Source organism: Pan troglodytes, chromosome 1 (assembly GCF_028858775.2).
Source record: "Pan troglodytes isolate AG18354 chromosome 1, NHGRI_mPanTro3-v2.0_pri, whole genome shotgun sequence".
NCBI lineage: Eukaryota > Metazoa > Chordata > Mammalia > Primates > Hominidae > Pan > Pan troglodytes.
Window position 1 is genome coordinate 81760935 of NC_072398.2, and position 20273 is coordinate 81781207.

Consider the following 20273-nt stretch of genomic DNA (forward strand, 5'->3'; position numbering starts at 1 on the left):
CATCAGCAACAACAGAACCATGATTATAATACCCTATTTTTACTGTACCTTTTCTATGTTTAGATACACAAATACCACTGTGTTACAATTGCATACAGTATTCAGTATACTAACTGTACAGATTTGTAGCCTAGGAGAAACAGGCTATATCATATAGTTTAGGTATGTCATAGGCTATACCATCTTCGTTTGTGAAACATACTCTATGATGTTCATACAATGGTGCATTTCTCAGAATGTATCCCTGACGTTATGCATGACTATATACCCAAAATAAATGAAAACAAGTACTCAAACAAATCCGTGTATATAAATGTTCACAGCAGCATTATTCACAAGAGCCAAAGAGAGTGGAAACAACCCAAATGTCCATCAAGAGACAAAGGGACACCAACAAATTGTGGTATATCCATATAATGGAATACCATTCAGCCATAAAAGGAATGAGTACTGATAATATGCTATTACATGAATGAACCTTGAAAACATTATACTAAGTTAAAGAAGCCATACACAAAAGGTCACATACCATATGATTTCATTTACATGAAATACCTAGAATAGGTAAATTTATAGAGACAAACTATAGGTTGGTGGTTGTCAGGGGCTGGGGAGAGGGGAAAATGGAGAGCAACTACTTAAGGGGTATAGGGTTTCCTTTGGGGGTGATGAAAATGTTTTGGACCTGGATAGATTGGTAGCTGCACAACACTGTGAATACACTAAATGCCACTGAATTGTTCATTTTAAAATAGCTAATTTTATGTTACGCATTTCACCTCAATCTAAAAAAGAAAATAAAAGACTGCAGTTCTGGTATAAATCTGACAGTTTCTGCTCTACTGGCTTACTTTCCTAGAGCAGCCAGCCTCGTCTGTATAAATGGCTGCTTATGATCTGTTATGAAATGCACCCCTGTTAGAAGTGCACATGAAAATAAGATTAACAATTTCTTGAATAAGGGCCTGAGAAATTTTGGAACATGAGTTTGTGAAGGCTATTTTTCATCACCCAGCAGTTATATTTGAGATAGTACTATACTACATGTTAATGTGTAATGAAAATAATATACTACTTCAATTAAACCTACATAATAAAGAGGAAAAATACATTATTCACATATTTCTATTTATAAGTAAATTTAAGGCAGTCAAGGCAAAATTACCAATAGACTAAATTTCCGACACCCTATAGGAAATAATGACAATATCTGTGCCCATCACTACATCACCTTGATAAGCAAGGACAAATTCCAAATGAAGTTCACAGAAAGTCAAGCAACCACAGGACATAAATAATAGCTAAAAGATCTTTTAGGAAAACTTAGCTACTGCTCATTTTTTAGAGTGTTTGTGTGGAGAGCGTTTCTTCCATCTGAGCTGCCATAAAATGGGAAGAATCTGGGATAATGGAAATCCTGAAAGAGAATCACTTATCACAGAAACAAAACCACAGAAAGATTCTAAGCCACTACAAAAGTAAGAAGCATAATCAAAATTCATGACACAGAATATCTATAGCAGGGGTCCCCAACCCCTGGGTTGAAGACCGGTGCCAGTCTGTGGCCTGCTAGGAACAGGCTGCACAGCAGGAGGTGAGTGGTGGGCAAGATAGCGTTATTGTCTGAGCGCTGCCTCCTGTCAGAGCAGCAGTGGCACTAGATTCTCATAGGCGCGTGAACCGTAATGTGAACAGTGTATGCGAGGGATCTAGGTGGTGCATTCCTTATGAGAATCTAACTAATGACTGATGATGTGAGGTAAAAAACAGTTTCATCCCCTACTCGCTGTCTGTGGAAAAACTGTCTTCCATGAAACCAGTCACTGGGGCCAAAAAGGTTGGGGGCTGCTGATCTATAGAATGGATAGGTATTACTTATCTGCTAAAAATCTCCACAGTGATTGTACTTGATTGTAATGATTGGATTGTATATCCTTTACTTCCTAAGTAATAATAGTATGTGTATTTTTAAAATTACTTTTATACATCACCTTAGAGATGAATGCATTATCAGTGATGCATGACAAGATTTCTATAGGTGGCTGTTTGCTAAATTGTTAAGTCTATCTGGATGAAAGACTCAGTTAAAACAGATTTTCATTAACATTATACTTTTTTTAAAAAAAAATCCAGGGTCTCACTCTGTCACCCAGGCTGGAGTGCAGTGGCGCAATCATGGTTCACTGCAGCCTTGACCCCCTAGACTCAAGCGATCTTCCTCCCTTAGCCTCCCAAGTAGCTGGGACCACAGGCATGTGCCACCATGCCCAGTTAATTTTTTTAAGTTTTTTTTTTTTTTTTTTGTAGACATGCGGGTCTCACTATGTTGCCCAGGCTAGTCTTGAACTCCTGGGCTCCAGGAATCCTCATGCATTGATGTCCCAAAGTGTTGGGATTACAGGTGTGAGCCACTATTCCAGGCTCTTAACTTTATTCTTCATTGTAGAAAAATAAGTGTCTTATGACTTACCAGCTGTTGAGACTTTTCAAATAACTTAAATATTGAACATAAATGAAATATATTTGAAGACCAAGAAAACCAGAAAGACAGACCTTATTTTAATATCCTAAAATCTTATTAATATTTTTGTTGGTGGAGAAAATTACCAAACATTGACCTTGCTCCATCTCTGTTCTGCCTCTCAACCTAGTCAGAGGCTCCCTTGCTCATCTTTCCCTGTAGGATGTGAGCCAGTTAAACGGTAGCAGCTTCCTGCCTTCCTCAGAAACACAATGAATGCTCCTTACCTTCTGAGTTTATCTGATGTCAGCCTTCCTAGCTTGGATTATGACACTTTGCTACAAATCCTGCTGATAGTGTTTATTTTAATCCTAGACTTCTTTATTGCATTCTATTCCCAGTTTTGTTTTCCCTGTATCACAAGGAAATCCCTAATTGACTGTTCCTAATCCTCTCTAGACTGCTTTCTTACATTCCCTTCTACCTGAAAACTTACTATCTGAATCTGTCTTTATCTCCTTTACTCTCCCATTTCTCACCTAAAAAACAACAAAAAAGGAATCTCCTACTTTAGGCTACTTCAGCCACCACGTGCTCTGAAACCCAACACCTCCCCTCTCCTCAAAAATGGATCCCTGACTCATCTGTTCTTTCTTATTTATTTATTTTACTTTAAGTTCCGGGATACATAGAACATGCCGGCTTGTTACATAAGTACACGTGTACCACGGTGGTGTGCTGCACCTATTGACCCGTCCTCTAAGTTCCCTCCCCTCACCCTCACCCCTGGTATGTGATGTTCCCCTCCCTGTGTCCATGTGTTCCCACTGTTCAACTCCCACTTATGAGTGAGAAAATGTGGTGTTTCGTTTTCTGTTTCTGTGTTAGTTTGCTGAGGATGATGGCTTCCAACTTCATCAATGTCCCTGCAAAGGACACGATCTCATTCCTTTTTATGGCTGCATCATCTGTTCTTTCTTTGCCACTGCCCTCCTACACTGGCTCTTTTCCCTTAGCATCTAAACATATTCAAATTGCTTCACTAGGAGGCCCTTCTAACGTCCCCTCCCATTCTTTCCTTCTCTATCATCCTCCCCTTCCTCCTAATAGATAGCTAACACTCATAGTGAATGGACCGAGCCACATACCTACTTGCTTTCCGTGTATACAACAAGACTATGAGATGGATTATTATCTCCATCTTACAGCTAAGAAAAACTCTAACATGAAAAAAGTAACTTGCCTAAGGTAACACAACTAGCAAGTGAAAGGAGCAAGATATGAATCCATGGGGTTTGATTTCAGGGTCTGAGCTCTTAACCACTATGATACATAGCCCCATATAGAGCTTCCATGAAAAGAGTTGCTTACATTTATCATTCCCTTTACACAACCATTCACTTTCTTAACCACAGCAATTTCTTTCCAAACCACTTAACTAAAATCTTTAAAAGGCCCACAGTAACTAATTGTCAAATTCAAGGGTCACATTTTAAGGCTCCTATGGCAGGACTTGACCACACTAAATGCTAACTCCATGAGCTCACTGGTCTGATTCACATCTGATCTCCATGGTTGTTATTTCTTAGTCTACTTAAGCACTGTCCAATAGAACTTTCTGTGATAATGGAAATGTTCTATTATATGTACTGGCCAATATGGTAGTCACTAACTACACGTGGCTACTGAACACTAGAAATGTGGTTAGTATGATTGAGGAATTGAATTTTTAATTTAATTTAATTTAAATTTAAAGAGCCACATGCAGTCAGTGTCCATCCTATTCGACCACAAAGGCATGGGCTCCTCTTCCTCTGCCAGCCCTTTCAACACCTTAGAAGAGCTCCGTCCTTGGTCCTCTTGGCTGATTCCACTCTCCTCCCCGTAGCATTTCCCTGTTAAAGACTCTTACACCTCTCCTCAGGAACCTATCTCTATCTTCAATTGCCCACATCTTCACCTGCAAGCACCACAAGGCACCCCAAGTACAACATTTTCAGTGCTGAAATGTTTCATCATCTCATTGTCAAGTCTACTCCCCAACAGTACAGTTCCTACTCAGAGAATGCTACCATATCTCTCCCAGCCCCGAGGCAAATACAAGTATTCATTTTAAATTACTCCCTTTCCTTCCTTCTTCAAAAAAAAAAAAAAAAAAAAAAATTGACCCCTGGCTTCTATTGCCATTGCTCTAGGCCAGGATGTTATATAATGGATCTAATTGAAAGAATAATGTAGTCTAGTTTTTGGCTTCAAGCAAGATGTAAAGTATAACATGGCTGGAAAATTCTTTTATACCAAAAATTCTTTAATATCTGTTAGGAAAAAAAATGAAAAAAGTAACATGAAATAAAACTAAGCTGCTCTCTAAGGGAGAAGGGAGAAAATTATAGACAATCTCTAATAATCTGTACTGAAAGCAGCATTTTAGAAACAAACCCTCTCTTTAATGTTCTCAATTTCTATTAGTAATGAACAAAAATGGATACTACCTTTAAAATTCTAAATTTGTTACTGGGTTACCTCATGGCAAAAAGATCAATTGCTCATTCAGTCATTTAACAAAAGTATAATCTTAATTCAGATGTCACTTCCTATTCGCACAGCTTCAGTAATTATAGCGCCCTTCTCCCCCTTGACCCCCACCCCTGACCTAAAGTTTTAAAATCCCCATGTGCACCAGTGGGCAGAGCCAGGGCAAGTTTCTCAATACGTACTGATCAGAATCTTGTAGAAGCCATATCCTGTAACTGACATCTATCAAATCAAACACTAGAGGGAGGTCTATCTTTCCTACAGGTGTTTGGTATTTGCTTCTAAACCACCAAGATCCTTCACTGAGCTCCTGAGGCTCTCTGGAAATGCTTCAGCCACTTTCAATGACCCACTAATTAAAAATTAGCTATAAAGGTACTCCAAACAAAATTAGTATTTCTACTCTCAGGCTTATAAGAGCAGCTTGGCCAGGGCAGAATGTAGTCTACACAATAAAATATGTAATAAATTTTAAAATAATAATAAAAGCAGTAAGAATATTAAAAATGGCCTCTGGATAAACATAAGTTCAAAAGGAAAATAATCCTTAAGTGTCTGAAATTTGCAAATGCTCCATTCTGGTTTAACAAGAACTATATTGAGGTCTATTTTGAGGCTTTTCTGGAAAACACTGGTATTTTATCTGGAAATTATTTCCAAAACTAGTGCTGGTTCAAGGCATCAAGTTGTTAAATTACTATGAAGAATAGCAAGTCTATTCACTGGTACCCTGGTCTTTCAGGATTCTTTCTCTTCATCTTGGAGAAAATGATATCTGATCATGCTCTTTTATGAATATAAATGAGCATATAATGTCCTAATACCAGCCATAGCACTAGTAAATCCCAAAGAATTAATAACATCACTGGTTACTAGGAACTTTGGATGACAGTATTTTTGGAATACAAGCCCATAAATAGTATTCCAAAAATACTATTGTATTTATGTATATTAGGTTACATTAACGAATTTCTTTTGACTTTTCATTTGCCTGAAATATAGTGATACTATCCTGGGGAAAAATCATTTTGATATGAACAGGAGACAGGGAAATACTGGGTAGAAGAGGGTGGTTCCCCAGCAAAGGCCCCACCCTCAAGCCTGGAAACCCGTGGTCCTAAATGGGAACAGGTATTTCTGTTTTCGCGCCCAAAAGTTGCCTTTTGGCCTGCCATACCCCACTATCGTGGCTCCATATAACCCCCAGACCCCAGGCTCCAGAAGACATGAACAGTAGAGCAGAAGAACGGCAGAATGGTGTGGCAGAGAGAAGAGAAGGAATGTCTGAATGTTGAGAGGAATTCGACTGGGGGTGGTCAAAGAGGAAATCAGCTGCTGGATGGCCAAACTCTAGGGGAGGATCATCTTCCCATTCCATTCCCTTTCCATCTCCCCATCCATCCCGCTAAGAGCCACCTCCACCGCTCAACAAAACCCCTGAATTCATCCTTCAAGTCCATGTGTGACCTGATTCTTCCTGGATGCCGCACAAGGACTTGGGTACCAAGAGGATCACTGAGCTAACACTTAAGCTGTCTGTAGATGCCAAGGCTAAAAGAGTGCACTGAAACATGTGCCCACTTGGGCTTCGGGAGTTGCAGACACCCACCCCTAGACACTATCATGTGGCCAGAGCCCAAAAAGTGCTTACCATAACTCCTGCACCTGCCAGTCTGTGTGCTTCCCTTCCTCTAAGAGGTTTGAGTGTGGGCAGCCAAACATATGAGCCACTCCCTGTCGCATGTCCTGCAAGGGGGGTCAGGGAACTCTCCCCTTTCAATTCAAATGAAAAAAGCAAGTGAAAAAGGACAGGATAGGGAAGTCTTGGATCTATCTATCATAATTCAGATGAAAAAAGACAGTTAATTGACTGTAAATTCATTACAACAGATGAGTCAGCTGCTTTAAAAGAAAACAACTTTTCACATTACAAAACAAGTATCAGAAAATCTTATTAAATATATTAACATTTATATTAAAATATAATATTTAAATATCCTTTTTACCTGCATTATAAAAATAATTATAATAAGCCAATGGTTAAGTTTTCAAAGATAATAATAAGCAAAAGGTAATGGTAATGGCTGCAATGAAGTCTGAAGAATTGGAATACTGTCTAATTCTGTGAATGACTAAAAGATAAAAGATCTAGAAATCAGATGACATAATGGAAATCTTTTGAAGGAATTAGAGACATTTAGGACAGATTTCTTCCCCCATCTCAGCTTTGACTGTTTCTTCATGCTGAACATATATTGCCTAGCATCATCATGATTTAAACCCTAACCAGCCTGTAAGATACAGTTTCAGTTCCACCTTCTCCAAAGCCTTCTCTGATCCTCCCAGCTAGAAACACTTTTCCCCTACACTGAATTCTCATGGGTTCACATATACTTCTCATGAATCGTCTCGATTTCTGTTATATTACATTTTCATATATGTTTTCTCTATAAGATAAATTTATTGAGAACAAAATCAGTCTTTTATTCAACTTCACTGATGTTACTTAGTACTGTTATCTTGCGCATTGGAGACAAAAAGAAACAACAGGGCAGGCATGGTGGCTCATGCCTATAATCCCAGCAGGAGGCTGAGGCAGGTGGATCGCTTGATGCCAGGAGTTCAAGATCAGCATGGGCAACATGGTGAAACCCAGTTTCTATTAAAAACACAAAAATTAGCTGGGCGTGGGGGCGCACACCTGTAATCCCGGCTACTTGAGAGGCTGAGGCAGAAGAACTTCATGAATGCAGGAGGTGGAGGTTGCAGTGAGCCGAGATCGTGCCACTACACTCCAGCCTGGGCAACAGAGTGAGACTCTGTCTTCAAAAAAAAAAAAAAAAAAAAGAAAAAAAGAAACAACATAGCTCAAAGGGTAAAAAAATGGTTCTGGGCTGGGTGCAGTTGCTCACACCTCTAATCCCAGCACTTTGGGAAGCCAAGGTGGGCGGATCACCTGAGGTCAGGAGTTCAAGACCAGCCTGACCAACATGAAGAAACCCCATCTCTACTGAAAATACAAAATTAGTCAGGCATGGTGGTGCATGCCTGTAATCCCAGCTACTTGGGAGGCTGAGGCAGGAGAATTGCTTGACCTCGGGAGGTGGAGGTTGCAGTGAGCCAGGATCGTGCCATTGCACTCCAGCCTGGGCAATGACAGTGAAACTCCATCTTAAAAAAAGAATGGTTCTGCTCCCCTTTATAGCTATCTGTGTGACCTTCATCAAGTGACTGAACATCTCTGAGCCTCAACTTCCTTATTTATAAAAAGAGACCCTTATTTATAAAAAGAGAAAAATAATGTTTCATGAGGTTTTTATAAGGATTAAATGAGATAATCTATGTAAAATGTTTAAATCACCCAGTAAATACTTAATCAATGCTAGCCACTATCATCATATTCTAGTACAAATGATTATAACAAATTGTTTTATAATAAATTACTACTTTATAGTAAATTAATTTGTAATAAATTGTCAAATGAATGGAAAAGAGTTAAAATGTGACAATGACTTCCAGAAGAGCTTTAATTTCTTAAAAGATGACAAACTCCTAAGGACAAAATTCAAAAGAATGTAGAAAACAGAGTTGTAATACCAGAGAATAGATAACATTAGAAAGTACTGTGTTCTGTGTCAGTGCATGAACCCAGGCACAGGGCAGATAACCATCTGTCAGGAGTAGTGATGAAAGAGGTCTGCCCTTTGAGTTAAAAGTGAGCAAAACTTTTAATGTTTGTCCAATATTCCTTTTTCCCTCAATATTTCTTTACATCAAAATAGCTGATTTAGTTTTTTCCTACCAAACCTTGTAAAACTTCAAATAACTTCTTTACTTTTCCAACTATCATCTAAAATAGAGATGATCAGCTTTAATTTAGGAGAAAATCTTGTGGGAAAGCAGAACAACAGCCCATCAAAGATGGGCCTAATAATCATCCTAATTCCTGGAAGCTGTGAATTTGTTACCTGACACGGCAAAAGGTATTTTGCAAATCCAATGAAGTTCAGGATAGTAAGTGTTTAAAGAAAAGACGGGGACAGGAGAGTTAGAGAAGGAAATATGATGATGGAAGCAGGGTTGAGGGGAGGAGGGGGACAGGAAAGGGAGGGAGGGAAACAGATTTGACAATGCTATACATCTGGCTTTGAAGATGGAGGAAGGGGCCATAAGCCAAGGAGTGCAGGTGGTCTCTAGAAGCTGGAAAAGAGAAGGAAATGGACTTTCCATAGTACCTCCAGAAGAAATAAAGCACTTATAACACTCTCATTTTAGGACTCTGACCTCCCAAACTGTAAGATAATAAGTTTGTATTCTGTTTTACCCAGCAATTCTACTCCTAGGTATATAACCCAAAGAATTGAAAAACGGAACTCAAACAGATACTTGTACACCAAAGTTCACTGCAACATTATTCATAATAGCCAAACAGTAAAAACAATCCAGCTGCCCATTAACAAATGAATGCATAAACAAAATGTAGTATATACATACAATGGAATATCTTATAAAAAATAAAGTTCTGATACATGCTACAATATGGAATAATCTTGAGAACATAGAATAGACTTTACCAAAGGTGGAGGAGAGGGAAGAATGGGGAAATACCATCTTTCCAAAGGGAAGCATCCTTGTGCAAACAACTATGTTATAAAAAATATTACCACTCCCTTCTATCTCTTTCTTTTTTGGTGATAGTATACTATTTTGGCACAATAATCCAATGTTCCATTTTCTTCATTCCTGAGTTTGGACTGCTGATCTAGGCTACAGAAAGGTCATACAGTCGAACCCTGAACAACGGAGTCAAGGGTGTCGACCCCACAAACAGTTGAAAATCTGCATGTAACATCTGACTCCCACAAAACTCAAATACTAATAGCCTACTGTTGACCAGAAGCATTGCTGATAACATAAACAGTTGACTAAAACATATTTGTATATGTATTATATACTGTATTCTTACAGTAAAGTAAGCTAAAGAAAATCCTAAGTGAGAGAAAATATATTTACTATTCATTAAGTGGAAGTGGATCATCACAAAGATCTTCATCCTTGTCTTCATGCTGAGTAGGCTGAGAAGGAGGAACAGGAGGGGTCTTGCTGACTCAGAAATGGCAGAAGACAAAAAGCTGGAAGGGGAGGCAGGAGAGGCAGGCACACTTGGTGTAACTTTATGGAAATACACTGTAATTTCTGACTTTTTTGCTTTTTCATTTGTCTAAAAATGTTTCTATATGCTACCAATCCTTCTTCCACCATGTGCTTTAGTTTCAGTGCCCATATCATAAAAGGGTCCATGCTGTAAAAGAAGGCAAAAAGCAGTCTTTAATAGGATATAGATAGGGCTGTCCTGATCATAAACCCGATTGCATCTGCACAAAACAGTACTGTTAGCCTATTCCTTCCTGCCTTAAATCTTGGTGTGCTTTCATGTCTTTCCTTACTAATAAATGTCCTTTGTGGCATTTTTTCCCTCTCAGAATAGGGCGCTTTTGTCTGCATTAAAAACCTGTTCAGGCAGATATCCTTTCTCTTCAATGATTTTCCTTCTTTTGTCTTATCTTTTTTTTTTTTTTTTTGCAGGGGGTGGGGTGAGGGTAGAGATGGGGTCCAGCTATGGTGCGGTTACAGGTGTGAGCCACCACAGATGGCCTTCATTGATTTTCTCCATGGCATCTGAGAACTTGAGGTCTGCTGCCTCTTCGTTGGCAGAAGCTGCTTCTTCCGTTATCCTGACATTTTTAAAGCCAAACATCTTTCTAAAATTATCAAACCATCCTTTGCTGGCATTAAATTCTCCAGCTTTAGATCCTTCACCTGCCTTTTAAGCTGTCGTATAACAACTGTGCTTCCTCTCAAATCACATTAGAGTCCAAAGGTATGTCTTTCTTATAGCAATCCTGCACCCACATAAAAGCTGCATTTTCTTTTTTCTTTCTTTTTTTTTGAGACAAGGTCTCACTGTCACCCAGGCTGAAGTGCAGTGGCGTGATCTCAGCTCACTGTAGCCTCGACTACCCAAGCTCAGGTGATTCTTCCACCTCTTCCCCCAAGCAGCTGGGACTACAGGTGTGCACCACTACACCTAGCTTTTTTTTTTTTTTGAGATGGAGTTTCGCTCTTGTTGCCCAGGCTGGAGTGCAATGGCCCAATCTCGACTCACTGCAACCTCCACCTCCTGAGGTCAAGCAATTCTCCTACCTCAGCTTCCAGAGTAGCTGGGATTACAGCTATACCATGCCCGGCTAATTTTTTTGTATTTTTAGTAGAGATGGGGTTTCACCATGTTGGTCAGGCTGGTCTCAAACTTCCGACCTCAGGTGATCCGTCCACCTTGGCCTCCCAAAGTGCTGGGATTACAAGCATGAGCCATGGTGCCCGGCTTAGTTTTTTATATTTTTAGTAGAGGCAGGGTTTCACCATGTTGCCCATGGTGGTCTCGAACTCCTGGGCTTAAGCAATCTGCCCACCTCAACCTCCCAAAGTGCCGGGATTACAGGCATGAGCCACTGCACCAGGCCGGTATTTTCAATGAAATAAAAAGGTATTTAGCAAAAAGTTCAAGTTTTTCATGTCTGCTGGTGTAGCTGCAGTGAAGGCTTCATGAATTTCCTTTTCTTTTTTTTTAAATAATCATCCTTACACTTAATTTATTTATCTTGAAATGGATGGCAACTATAACTGCAGACCTCAATCTATAGTATACATCAAGCAATTCAAATTTTTCCTATAACGTTATGACTTGCCTCTGCTTTGGGGAACACTTCCAGCACCACCAGTGGTACCTCGTATAGGTCTTATGGCATTATTTAAGGTTTAGGTTATTGCACTAAACAGGATGCAAAATACTCAAGGACATAGAGAGATCACTTTTTACTGCAATACACAATTTACTGGATGAACTGTTCACTGTGACATGATTAGGGTCACATGGCATTTTAAATGGATACTCACAATACTTGAGATCATTGCAATAGCAACAAGAGGTGGCTACAAAATTATTACAGTAGTATAGTAGGTAATGCAGTTAATTTTATCCAATTACGATTTAATACTGTATTGTTTACATTTGTTTCTATTTATCTAGACTGTGAATGGTGCCATGTATGTGATCGAGTGTGTGCGTAAGTTCTGATACATTTTAAGGTTTTATAATTTTAATACATTTGTGATATTTCATGGTAATAAATGATAAAATAGTATCTACATATATTTTATGCATTCATTACATACCTTTTAATTTTTTTCAATATTTCTCAATATTTCACAGTTCATTTGTTTTTCCAAATTGTTGCAAATCTCAAAAAAATTCCAACATATTTAATGAAAAATATTTGCATATAAGTGGAGCCATGCAGCTCAAATCCATGTTATTCAATGATCAGCTGTATAACTAGGTTGGCTGGATAAGCTAACACATTTATTTTCTTTGAGACTGACCCTCAAAAGGCTCATCAATCCTTTTTATAAATCTACTTAACCTTGTAAGAGTATTTTAAAAATTATGACATAAAGTATATATAATAAAGTGGCTAGCCACACACCTACAGTAAGAATTCAAAGAACAGTAGCTGCTGCCATTATTATTACTATTATCCCTGCCTTCCTCTCAGATGACCACCTCTACTTTAATGAGAAAAATGAAGCAATCTGATGTGAATGATTGCTCAGTTTTGCTTCTCCCTTCCATTTCAATTTTCTGTTACTGTATAATATTTGCTTCTTCTCCCCAGTTTTAGAGACATGGGGTAGTCTTTTTCATGTTCAGAGTCAACCCTTCATTCTGCACTTCTGATACTAGACCTTCACCCCTACCTTGGTTCAATTAATTGTATTTCTTTCTCCACTCTCTTGCTCCCTGATGGGTCCTTCCACCTGACCTATAAACATACACAAATTTCTTCAAAGAAACACCTAATTAACACCACTATGGCACTTTTCTGTACCTCCTCTTGAATTATTTACCATAATCTATCCAGAATCAGTTATTTATCTGTCTTATCTCTTAATGAATTGTTAACTCCTTAAAGACTGAGGGTTATTTCATCTATTTGCATTGTACATCCTAATAACACTGATTATAGTACTTTACACATAGAACGGGCACTTACTGAATACATTTTTTAAAAACCTAGACTATAAATTTTCTGCAAACATAAAAGGACTATTTGACAAAAAGTGCATCATTTGATTTTGCCTCTCGAATCAATGACAGAAGGTATAGAATTAACGTATCAACACAATCTTAAAATAATTTTACAATATCATTCTCCTTAAAGTGTCACAAACCAAAATTATTACAATTGTAAACATTTCAGGAAAAAATGATCTACACAAACATATTCTGAATCCAGAAATTGTGAGGCTTCAGCTTTACTATAATGCTAAGCGTTCTTCCCCTTAAACATTTTACTTGCTTTCATAAACTACCAAAAAAAGAATAGTTAACTAACAACTCAAGAGTCTGAAGGCTCATTTGTTATATGCTTAAATAAAAATCAATTTGTAAGCATACAATTATCTAAATAAACTGTAATTTTATACCTAATATATCAAACATGGTAAGTAAATATGCAAGTCTGATAGGAACCAGTCTGCCACACATTCTATATTAAAACGAGGCAAGAAATTCACAAGACGGTTACAACAAGTGCTCCAGTCAGAACTTACCTTATACAGGTCTGGACATACACAATGTGTTGCTTAAATTTTCAGTTTTATTTTATTGCACTTCATGGGGAAACTTACATGTGGGCTGCGAATCCTAAACCTGACTTTATTTCCTGGCTGGTTTTGTGCCTCAATTTCCTATAATTTGAAATAATGGCATCTAACTTGTCAAAATAACTTAACTCGAAATCAGGTAACGCCCACAGAATTCAAGACCAGCCGGCCAACATGTTGAAACCCCGTCTCTACTAAAAATACAAAAAATTAGCTGGGCATGGTGGCTGGCACCTGCAATCCCAGCTATTCCGGAGGCTGAGGCAGGAGAATCGCTTGAACCCAGGAGGCAGAGGTTGCAGTGAGCTGAGGTTGCACCATTGCACTCCCGCCTGGGAAACAAGAGCAAAATTCCATCTCAAAAAAAAAAAAAAAAAAAAAGTGTTGTAGTTGCTCAATAAATGGTAACTGCTGAAACTGCTATTACAGTAGTAGCATTAAAGTAGATACAGGGATTTCCATGTAGACTGATGTAATGGCTATTTTCAGTGTTTTCCAATCATTTGCTTATCTTCCCTTAGGGAAAAAAAAAAGTATGTTTCTTCTTTGAAGCTGTTCTTTAGGCACAGGTGTCCTGCCCACTGCCCCACCCTCTAGTCTCTTAAGGGGATCAGCTGCCCTATTTCTCTCTGCAAACATTTCCCACACCTAAGCTAGGTGGCTGAAGCACCGGCACTGGCATAGGAACCAGTGATGAACAAGAAAGAAAGATGGAGTCCAAACAGGGGACAGAGAAATAACAAAAAGGAGACTGGCTGACAATTCAGACAGAATACAATGCTGCCCTTTCCCTTCTTAAGAGATACTACAGAAGTCTACTTGGCTAGCCTCAGTAAGAGTACTATGAAGTGTGTTAAATACAACAGGGGTGAACATGGAAGCCCCACAGCTCAGTTTCACATAAAGAGGTATGTACAGTTTAGAGATTAACATAAGCATCTCCAGGTATAGGAGAGTTTACAGCAAAAGACATACAGGCAGGAAAACTGCTACATTAGTCCAACTCAGCCATTTACCACAAATTAAGAGTGCCTCTCATTCTTACCATTGCCCATGGTTAAGCATTTTAAAAATGATAAGTCAAAAGGGATCCCTCTCTGCAAGCGAAAAACCTAGTTTTTAGAAGCAAGTACTTTCTGTTCATCCTTGCCCATAACTGTCTTCTTATTTGGTTTCATATTTTGATTTATACCTTTACCAGAAACCAGGGAAGTCCCTGTATCCTCTCTGGCAGATGATAAAGATACATAGTCTTACATCCTCTAAGCAATATACTGACTCAAGAGTATGAGCCGTGGAGACAAACCATCCTTTACAGATTTACCTTTCTCTCATGGGGCCTCAGTATTCTCATTTATATGATAATTTTCTCTTGATAAAAGGTTTAATGAAGTATAGTTTTTTTAAATTACCAAATAAAAGAATGTATTAGAAATGGGTATGTGTCTATAACTACTTACTATCATAACTTTTAATATAATTTATAGCAAAGGTAGGGCAGATAAAATTTACTATTTTGATTAACATCTGTAAGAAAAATAACATTTTACTGAATAGTTACTGCATAGCTGGCATTTTGCTTAACATGCCACATATATCATCTCCTTTAATACTCACAATAACCTGAAATATATTATCCTCATTTTGTAATTGAATAAATTAAGTCTCAAAAAGATTGGGGAAATTGCCTAAAGTCACAAGCTAGTGAGTGGTAAACCCATATTTCATATCCAAAACTATCTGACCCAAAGGACAGTTTTCCTAACTTCTGCATAGTTTGTCTGATAGACAGAAGCAAAACAACGAAGCTGCCTGCAGAAGAAAGTTAAGTAATCTTAAACAAACATAATCCCTCCCAGTTCCTAAAGGACTGAATCATATTTGACAACTCAATACTCAAATTGGTCTGTATTTGCCAAATACAAGTCCTAGTTACATGGAAACTTTCTTCTTTGTGCTCTACTAGAGTTAATTAAAAAGCTAGATCAGAAAACTCTTACCTGTGTTGCCATCTCCACTCTCCATAGATGGTTTACTGGTTTCTGACGGATTGTTCATTCTTGAGTCTGCAATAAATCAGAGGAGAATAAGGTTTTTAAAAAACTGGGGATGGAGATGGGATTGAGGAGGCAGAACTGTGGCAGAGAAAAGGGTTAACTAATGTTATAGTCATATAGTTTAAGAAGACCCAGTGTATACATGTCTGGCTAAAATACTAGAAATTATAATAAAAGGTTATCTGGAAGAAATTCAAAATTCCCCAGACCCTGAAGGGATTCACAAATAAACTGTCTTTTTAAATAATTTTAAGATTCTTTAAAGAAAGACAGCAGAACTGTAACCTGAAGAAAATTAGAAAGCCTGATATGTAAAAGGAATAAATGCTTTTAACATGAAGTAAAACTGGAAAGGGGGGAAGCACCTCACAAAATAAAATGTTATTCCCAAATAAAGTATCTTTTTCTATATGCAATGATATTCATTCATTATAACCAAAACAACCCACTGGTAATCTTGATAAAAGATGGGACAGTAACTCAACCTATGAACTAAAAGAAAACACGTCTAAGGTAAATTATCTCCAAATTTACTCCCCTCCCCAACCAAACTAAACAAGTCAAAGTGAGAACATATTAAATTCATACCTCAACTATAAACCAGCACAAGAAGTTGTACCATAAGGCATAACAGATATAGCTAATAATTTCAAAACTGCATTACAACCACACCCACTTAAAGTAATACTACCTCAATATCCTAAATGAAACTGCTAATTTGAGTTTATCATTTCTGGGTTATCTACTTAATGAAGGTTTATTTCCACAGTAAAATGTTTTCATCAAGCAATATTAGGTATCCCAGAAAATACATTAAGAGAAGGGACAAGAACTCTGCTTTTCTTCTAAGTCTTTGAAAGGGTAAGAAAGGGAATATACATAAATATATCTCTTATTCTACTACTGTAAACTCAAACTTAGAATATTTATGATCAAACAAGTTTACTGTCAAATAAGTTCTGCCTTTACCCACATTAACTTATTTAGTGGTTAAATAAGTTAAGAACCATTTAACTTTAGTTATTAACAGAGAACAAATATTTAAACTATACTGTGTTTTTGACCAAAGAGCACATTTTGTCATCTGCTTAAACATCTAACTAGAAAATCAAAACAATCACTAGACAGAATTCTCAACCATGTTCTTTACAGTCGAATTATCCCCATGCATAACAGATGAGAAAAAAAATCAGGAGTCTTTCTTTTACAAGTGTCATTTCCAACAAGAAGATGTGTAATAGCTTTTCCAATACAGTAAAAGTTTCTGTAACTGACGCTTGTCTTATGGGCTTAGGCAGTTCTGTCATAACTTTGGTTTGGTCTTCTAATGTTCAAAGGGTTAAAATTCATATGTTTGTGGTCATAAATGAGGGCAGTTCTACAACTTCCTTCTTCTCACTGTCCAGAGAAATTTAAATATCATCTGAAAGCATACTAAGGTTTGAAAGGAACAGGTGTACAACTTAGTGAAAAATCAGCTTTCTGAATGACAACCAAAATCTCATGAAAGTCAACAGAGATCACAACAAATGTAATAGAATATACCATTAGCATACATACTGCTTCATGCTTCCTTTAAACGAATTTTAAAGGAAAGTGGAAAAAATGATCAATCAGTTAACATTCATAAAAAGAGTAAGTTTTCTCACATATGTGGGCACCGCAGAAATAAGCATAATTCTTAACAAGTCATGAGCCTGACTTTGTACAATTCATATTCTAATTTTCCCATCTATAAAGACTATGTCACAGGTATTTTAAGTGAATCATCTCAGATTCTTCTACTGAACTGTCAAGAGCTTCAAAAGCATTTAACAAAATTATCTCACATACACACAAAAATAAAACATTACTTCACATACACACAAAAATAAAATTGCACAATGGGAAGACTGTTTAAATAATACTATTAACTGAAAGTAAGAGATGTAATTTCTAATTCTAAAATGATGTGTTAAAAATATTCCAAAAAGGTATTTTTCTTTCCTTTTTTTGAATTGTTAACTAAGTAAATGTCAAAGAGTAAATACAAGATTGAATTCCTGACATAAATTTGTTGTTTCTGTCATTCACTCTTTACATAGTGGCTTTTACTGTGCTGGGCAGATACTGCTACCCTGGGTTTAGGCCATGCCTTATGCATAAGAATTCAAACGTTTTCAAAAGTATCATTTTACTTTATCTTTGGCAACTATGAAGGTGACAGGAGCAGCTTTAATTTTCAAGTGCAGAAAATGACAATATAGGAAAAAAGTCATTTGCAAAAGTTTTAAATGTAAGATATCCAAGTCCTGGAGTTCATATCATTTAACTTTCCAGGTGACTAGAGTAACTAAAAAAAGTCTCAATAATTCTGCATATAAACAGACATAACTCCACACAAAATATGACCACCATTAGCCACCATATATCTAAAAATCAAAGTGCCTTGATTTATTTGAAATCTTCATCACCAAAGATGGTTTTAACAAATTTAAGCTGGACATCTTCCACTCCAAAAGGCTTGCTGTTCTACAGAGAAAACTCTAAAAAGGTTTTCCAACATTTAAAGTTGTAGTTATCTAGAGTATATAGTTGATTTTTAAAAAATTAAAAAGAGGACTAATCCTAGCAAAAATTTGAAAAGTTAATAGTTTCTAAAATCTGGAAATCGATCAACAGATCTGTTGCAGCAACCAGTACAATTACCCTCTTTATTAACATTTATAAAAACTATTCTGCATTGTGACTCAACCTTATTTTTCACTGAGCATTTTGGTTTTTGTATAAGACGTTCTCATTAGGTATGAAAAACATTTTTATTAATATGTATATATTATCTATGTACAGTTCTATGCCTTGTTTCAGATTTAAGATGTTTTTATAACTACATGAAATGTTCTCAATAGGAATTTCCAAAAAGCAAAAATATTCATTCGAGCTGAACTCTAAATTAACTGTATTTACTAACGATACCCTCTGAATCAGAAGAGCTAGTCACAGGGAGGGACCTACTGCAAATTCAAGTAAGCTTGTGCTTTGCAAATGCTTTCCTCCTTCCCTGCTCAGTCCAACTCTCCCCCTCCCCCGCCACAGGCTGCATATGCGATTAAGCATTTATGCATAGTCAACCCGACACACTCTATTTCCATATTAAAGCTTCTAAGAAAAGAACTGTGCTGGTACCCACCTAGAACATAGTCACTGCAGTCCAGCATTGCTGTGAAATCTTCTAGAGGAGCAGAGAGTCCAAACAAGGAAGAAACAGGTAGCAGTTTGGGGTGGGGAAAGAAGGTACTACTATTTCTAACAAATCTACAGTATGTTCTTAAGAGAAAAGAGGGGGGTTGCGTAGGGTGGAAAGTGGATTAAGGGGAAAAGCAAAATACAACTTCTGTTACACCATAGCAATCTTCAACTGAATAAGGAAACTTCAGTTGCTCAGAGGAGTTTTAGTCTCTCCTACCAGCTAGGACTGACATTGTCAAGGCAACTGAAGCATGAAAAAGTTCCTCTTTTTGTAATAAAATAGAAACAAAGATTGCAGCTGGCAGTTTCCATAATGAAGCTTAATCAGTATGCGCGTGATTAGGGCCTTATGCAAATCTCTCCTCGTTAGCACAGCAGCCAGCACTTTGAAGTCCATGAACAATTCATTTACAGAATATACTGAAAGCACTCCCTGCATAATTTAAATCGTTGCATAAATATTTATCAGGCTATTTGCATATTAATTGGCAGTGCATGAGGGGAAAAATTATCTCCTGAGTGCCAGCATAATAATTAGGAGGATAAAATGAGACTTCTTCCAATGGCCTGGCTTCTTGGACCTAACTGGAGATAGTACCAAGGGAGAAGGGAGGTACAGGAGACAGAGTTCTGTTAAAATGCCACTGAAATGACACGTACAAATTAGAAACAACCCTACAGACTTAAGCACCTTTAATCTTATTCCTGCTGGCAACAATGACTTCAGTAATAAGAGGATTTGCAAAAAGCTTTCTACACAATCCAAATAATCCCAAGGAAACAATTAGCAAGGTAGAAGCAGAACACAAGGCTGTCAAGATGGTGCTAGCCTACTGATAGGGAATTTTCCAATTCTTAACACACTTCCGTCAAGAAAAGTCCCACTTTAAAACGAGGCAACAGTAAACCCAGAAGCAGTGCAAGGTGTATAAAGTATCTTAAAGAGTATAGAAATTCATTATCTACAAATCTTTTTATACTACCAAATTAACAGAATAGATTAGTTGAATGCTACATATTATGCAGTATCCTTCCCCCATGAAAATAAATCTCAAGTAGAAAGAAGACAGTTTGTTACTTAGAATCTCTATTGTCAAAGGGTGGGCCATGTAAATGGTGGAATTACTTGGTATTCTCAAGTATATTTCACTTAATGAACATACATACATATATATAATCCTTACTAAACTATATGTTTATTCAATTTAAAGTATATTTACAAGGTAAGTCATCAACCCAAAATTTTTCAGGCATTACAATGACAA

At 37.3% G+C, this 20273-nt stretch overlaps 1 protein-coding gene across 6 annotated transcripts in view; it reads right to left on the reverse strand.

Annotated features, from left to right (window-relative positions):
- Nucleotides 1–20273, reverse strand: part of POU2F1 (POU class 2 homeobox 1) — a 206391-nt gene that overhangs the window by 78635 nt on the left and 107483 nt on the right. For 3 of the 6 annotated variants that reach the window (XM_016961676.4, NM_001279883.2, XM_016961732.2), the window contains 1 exon segment: nucleotides 15724–15789. In XM_016961676.4, coding sequence (XP_016817165.1) covers nucleotides 15724–15781 — 58 coding nt within the window. In that variant the 5' untranslated portion in view covers nucleotides 15782–15789. 6 annotated transcript variants of the gene reach the window in all.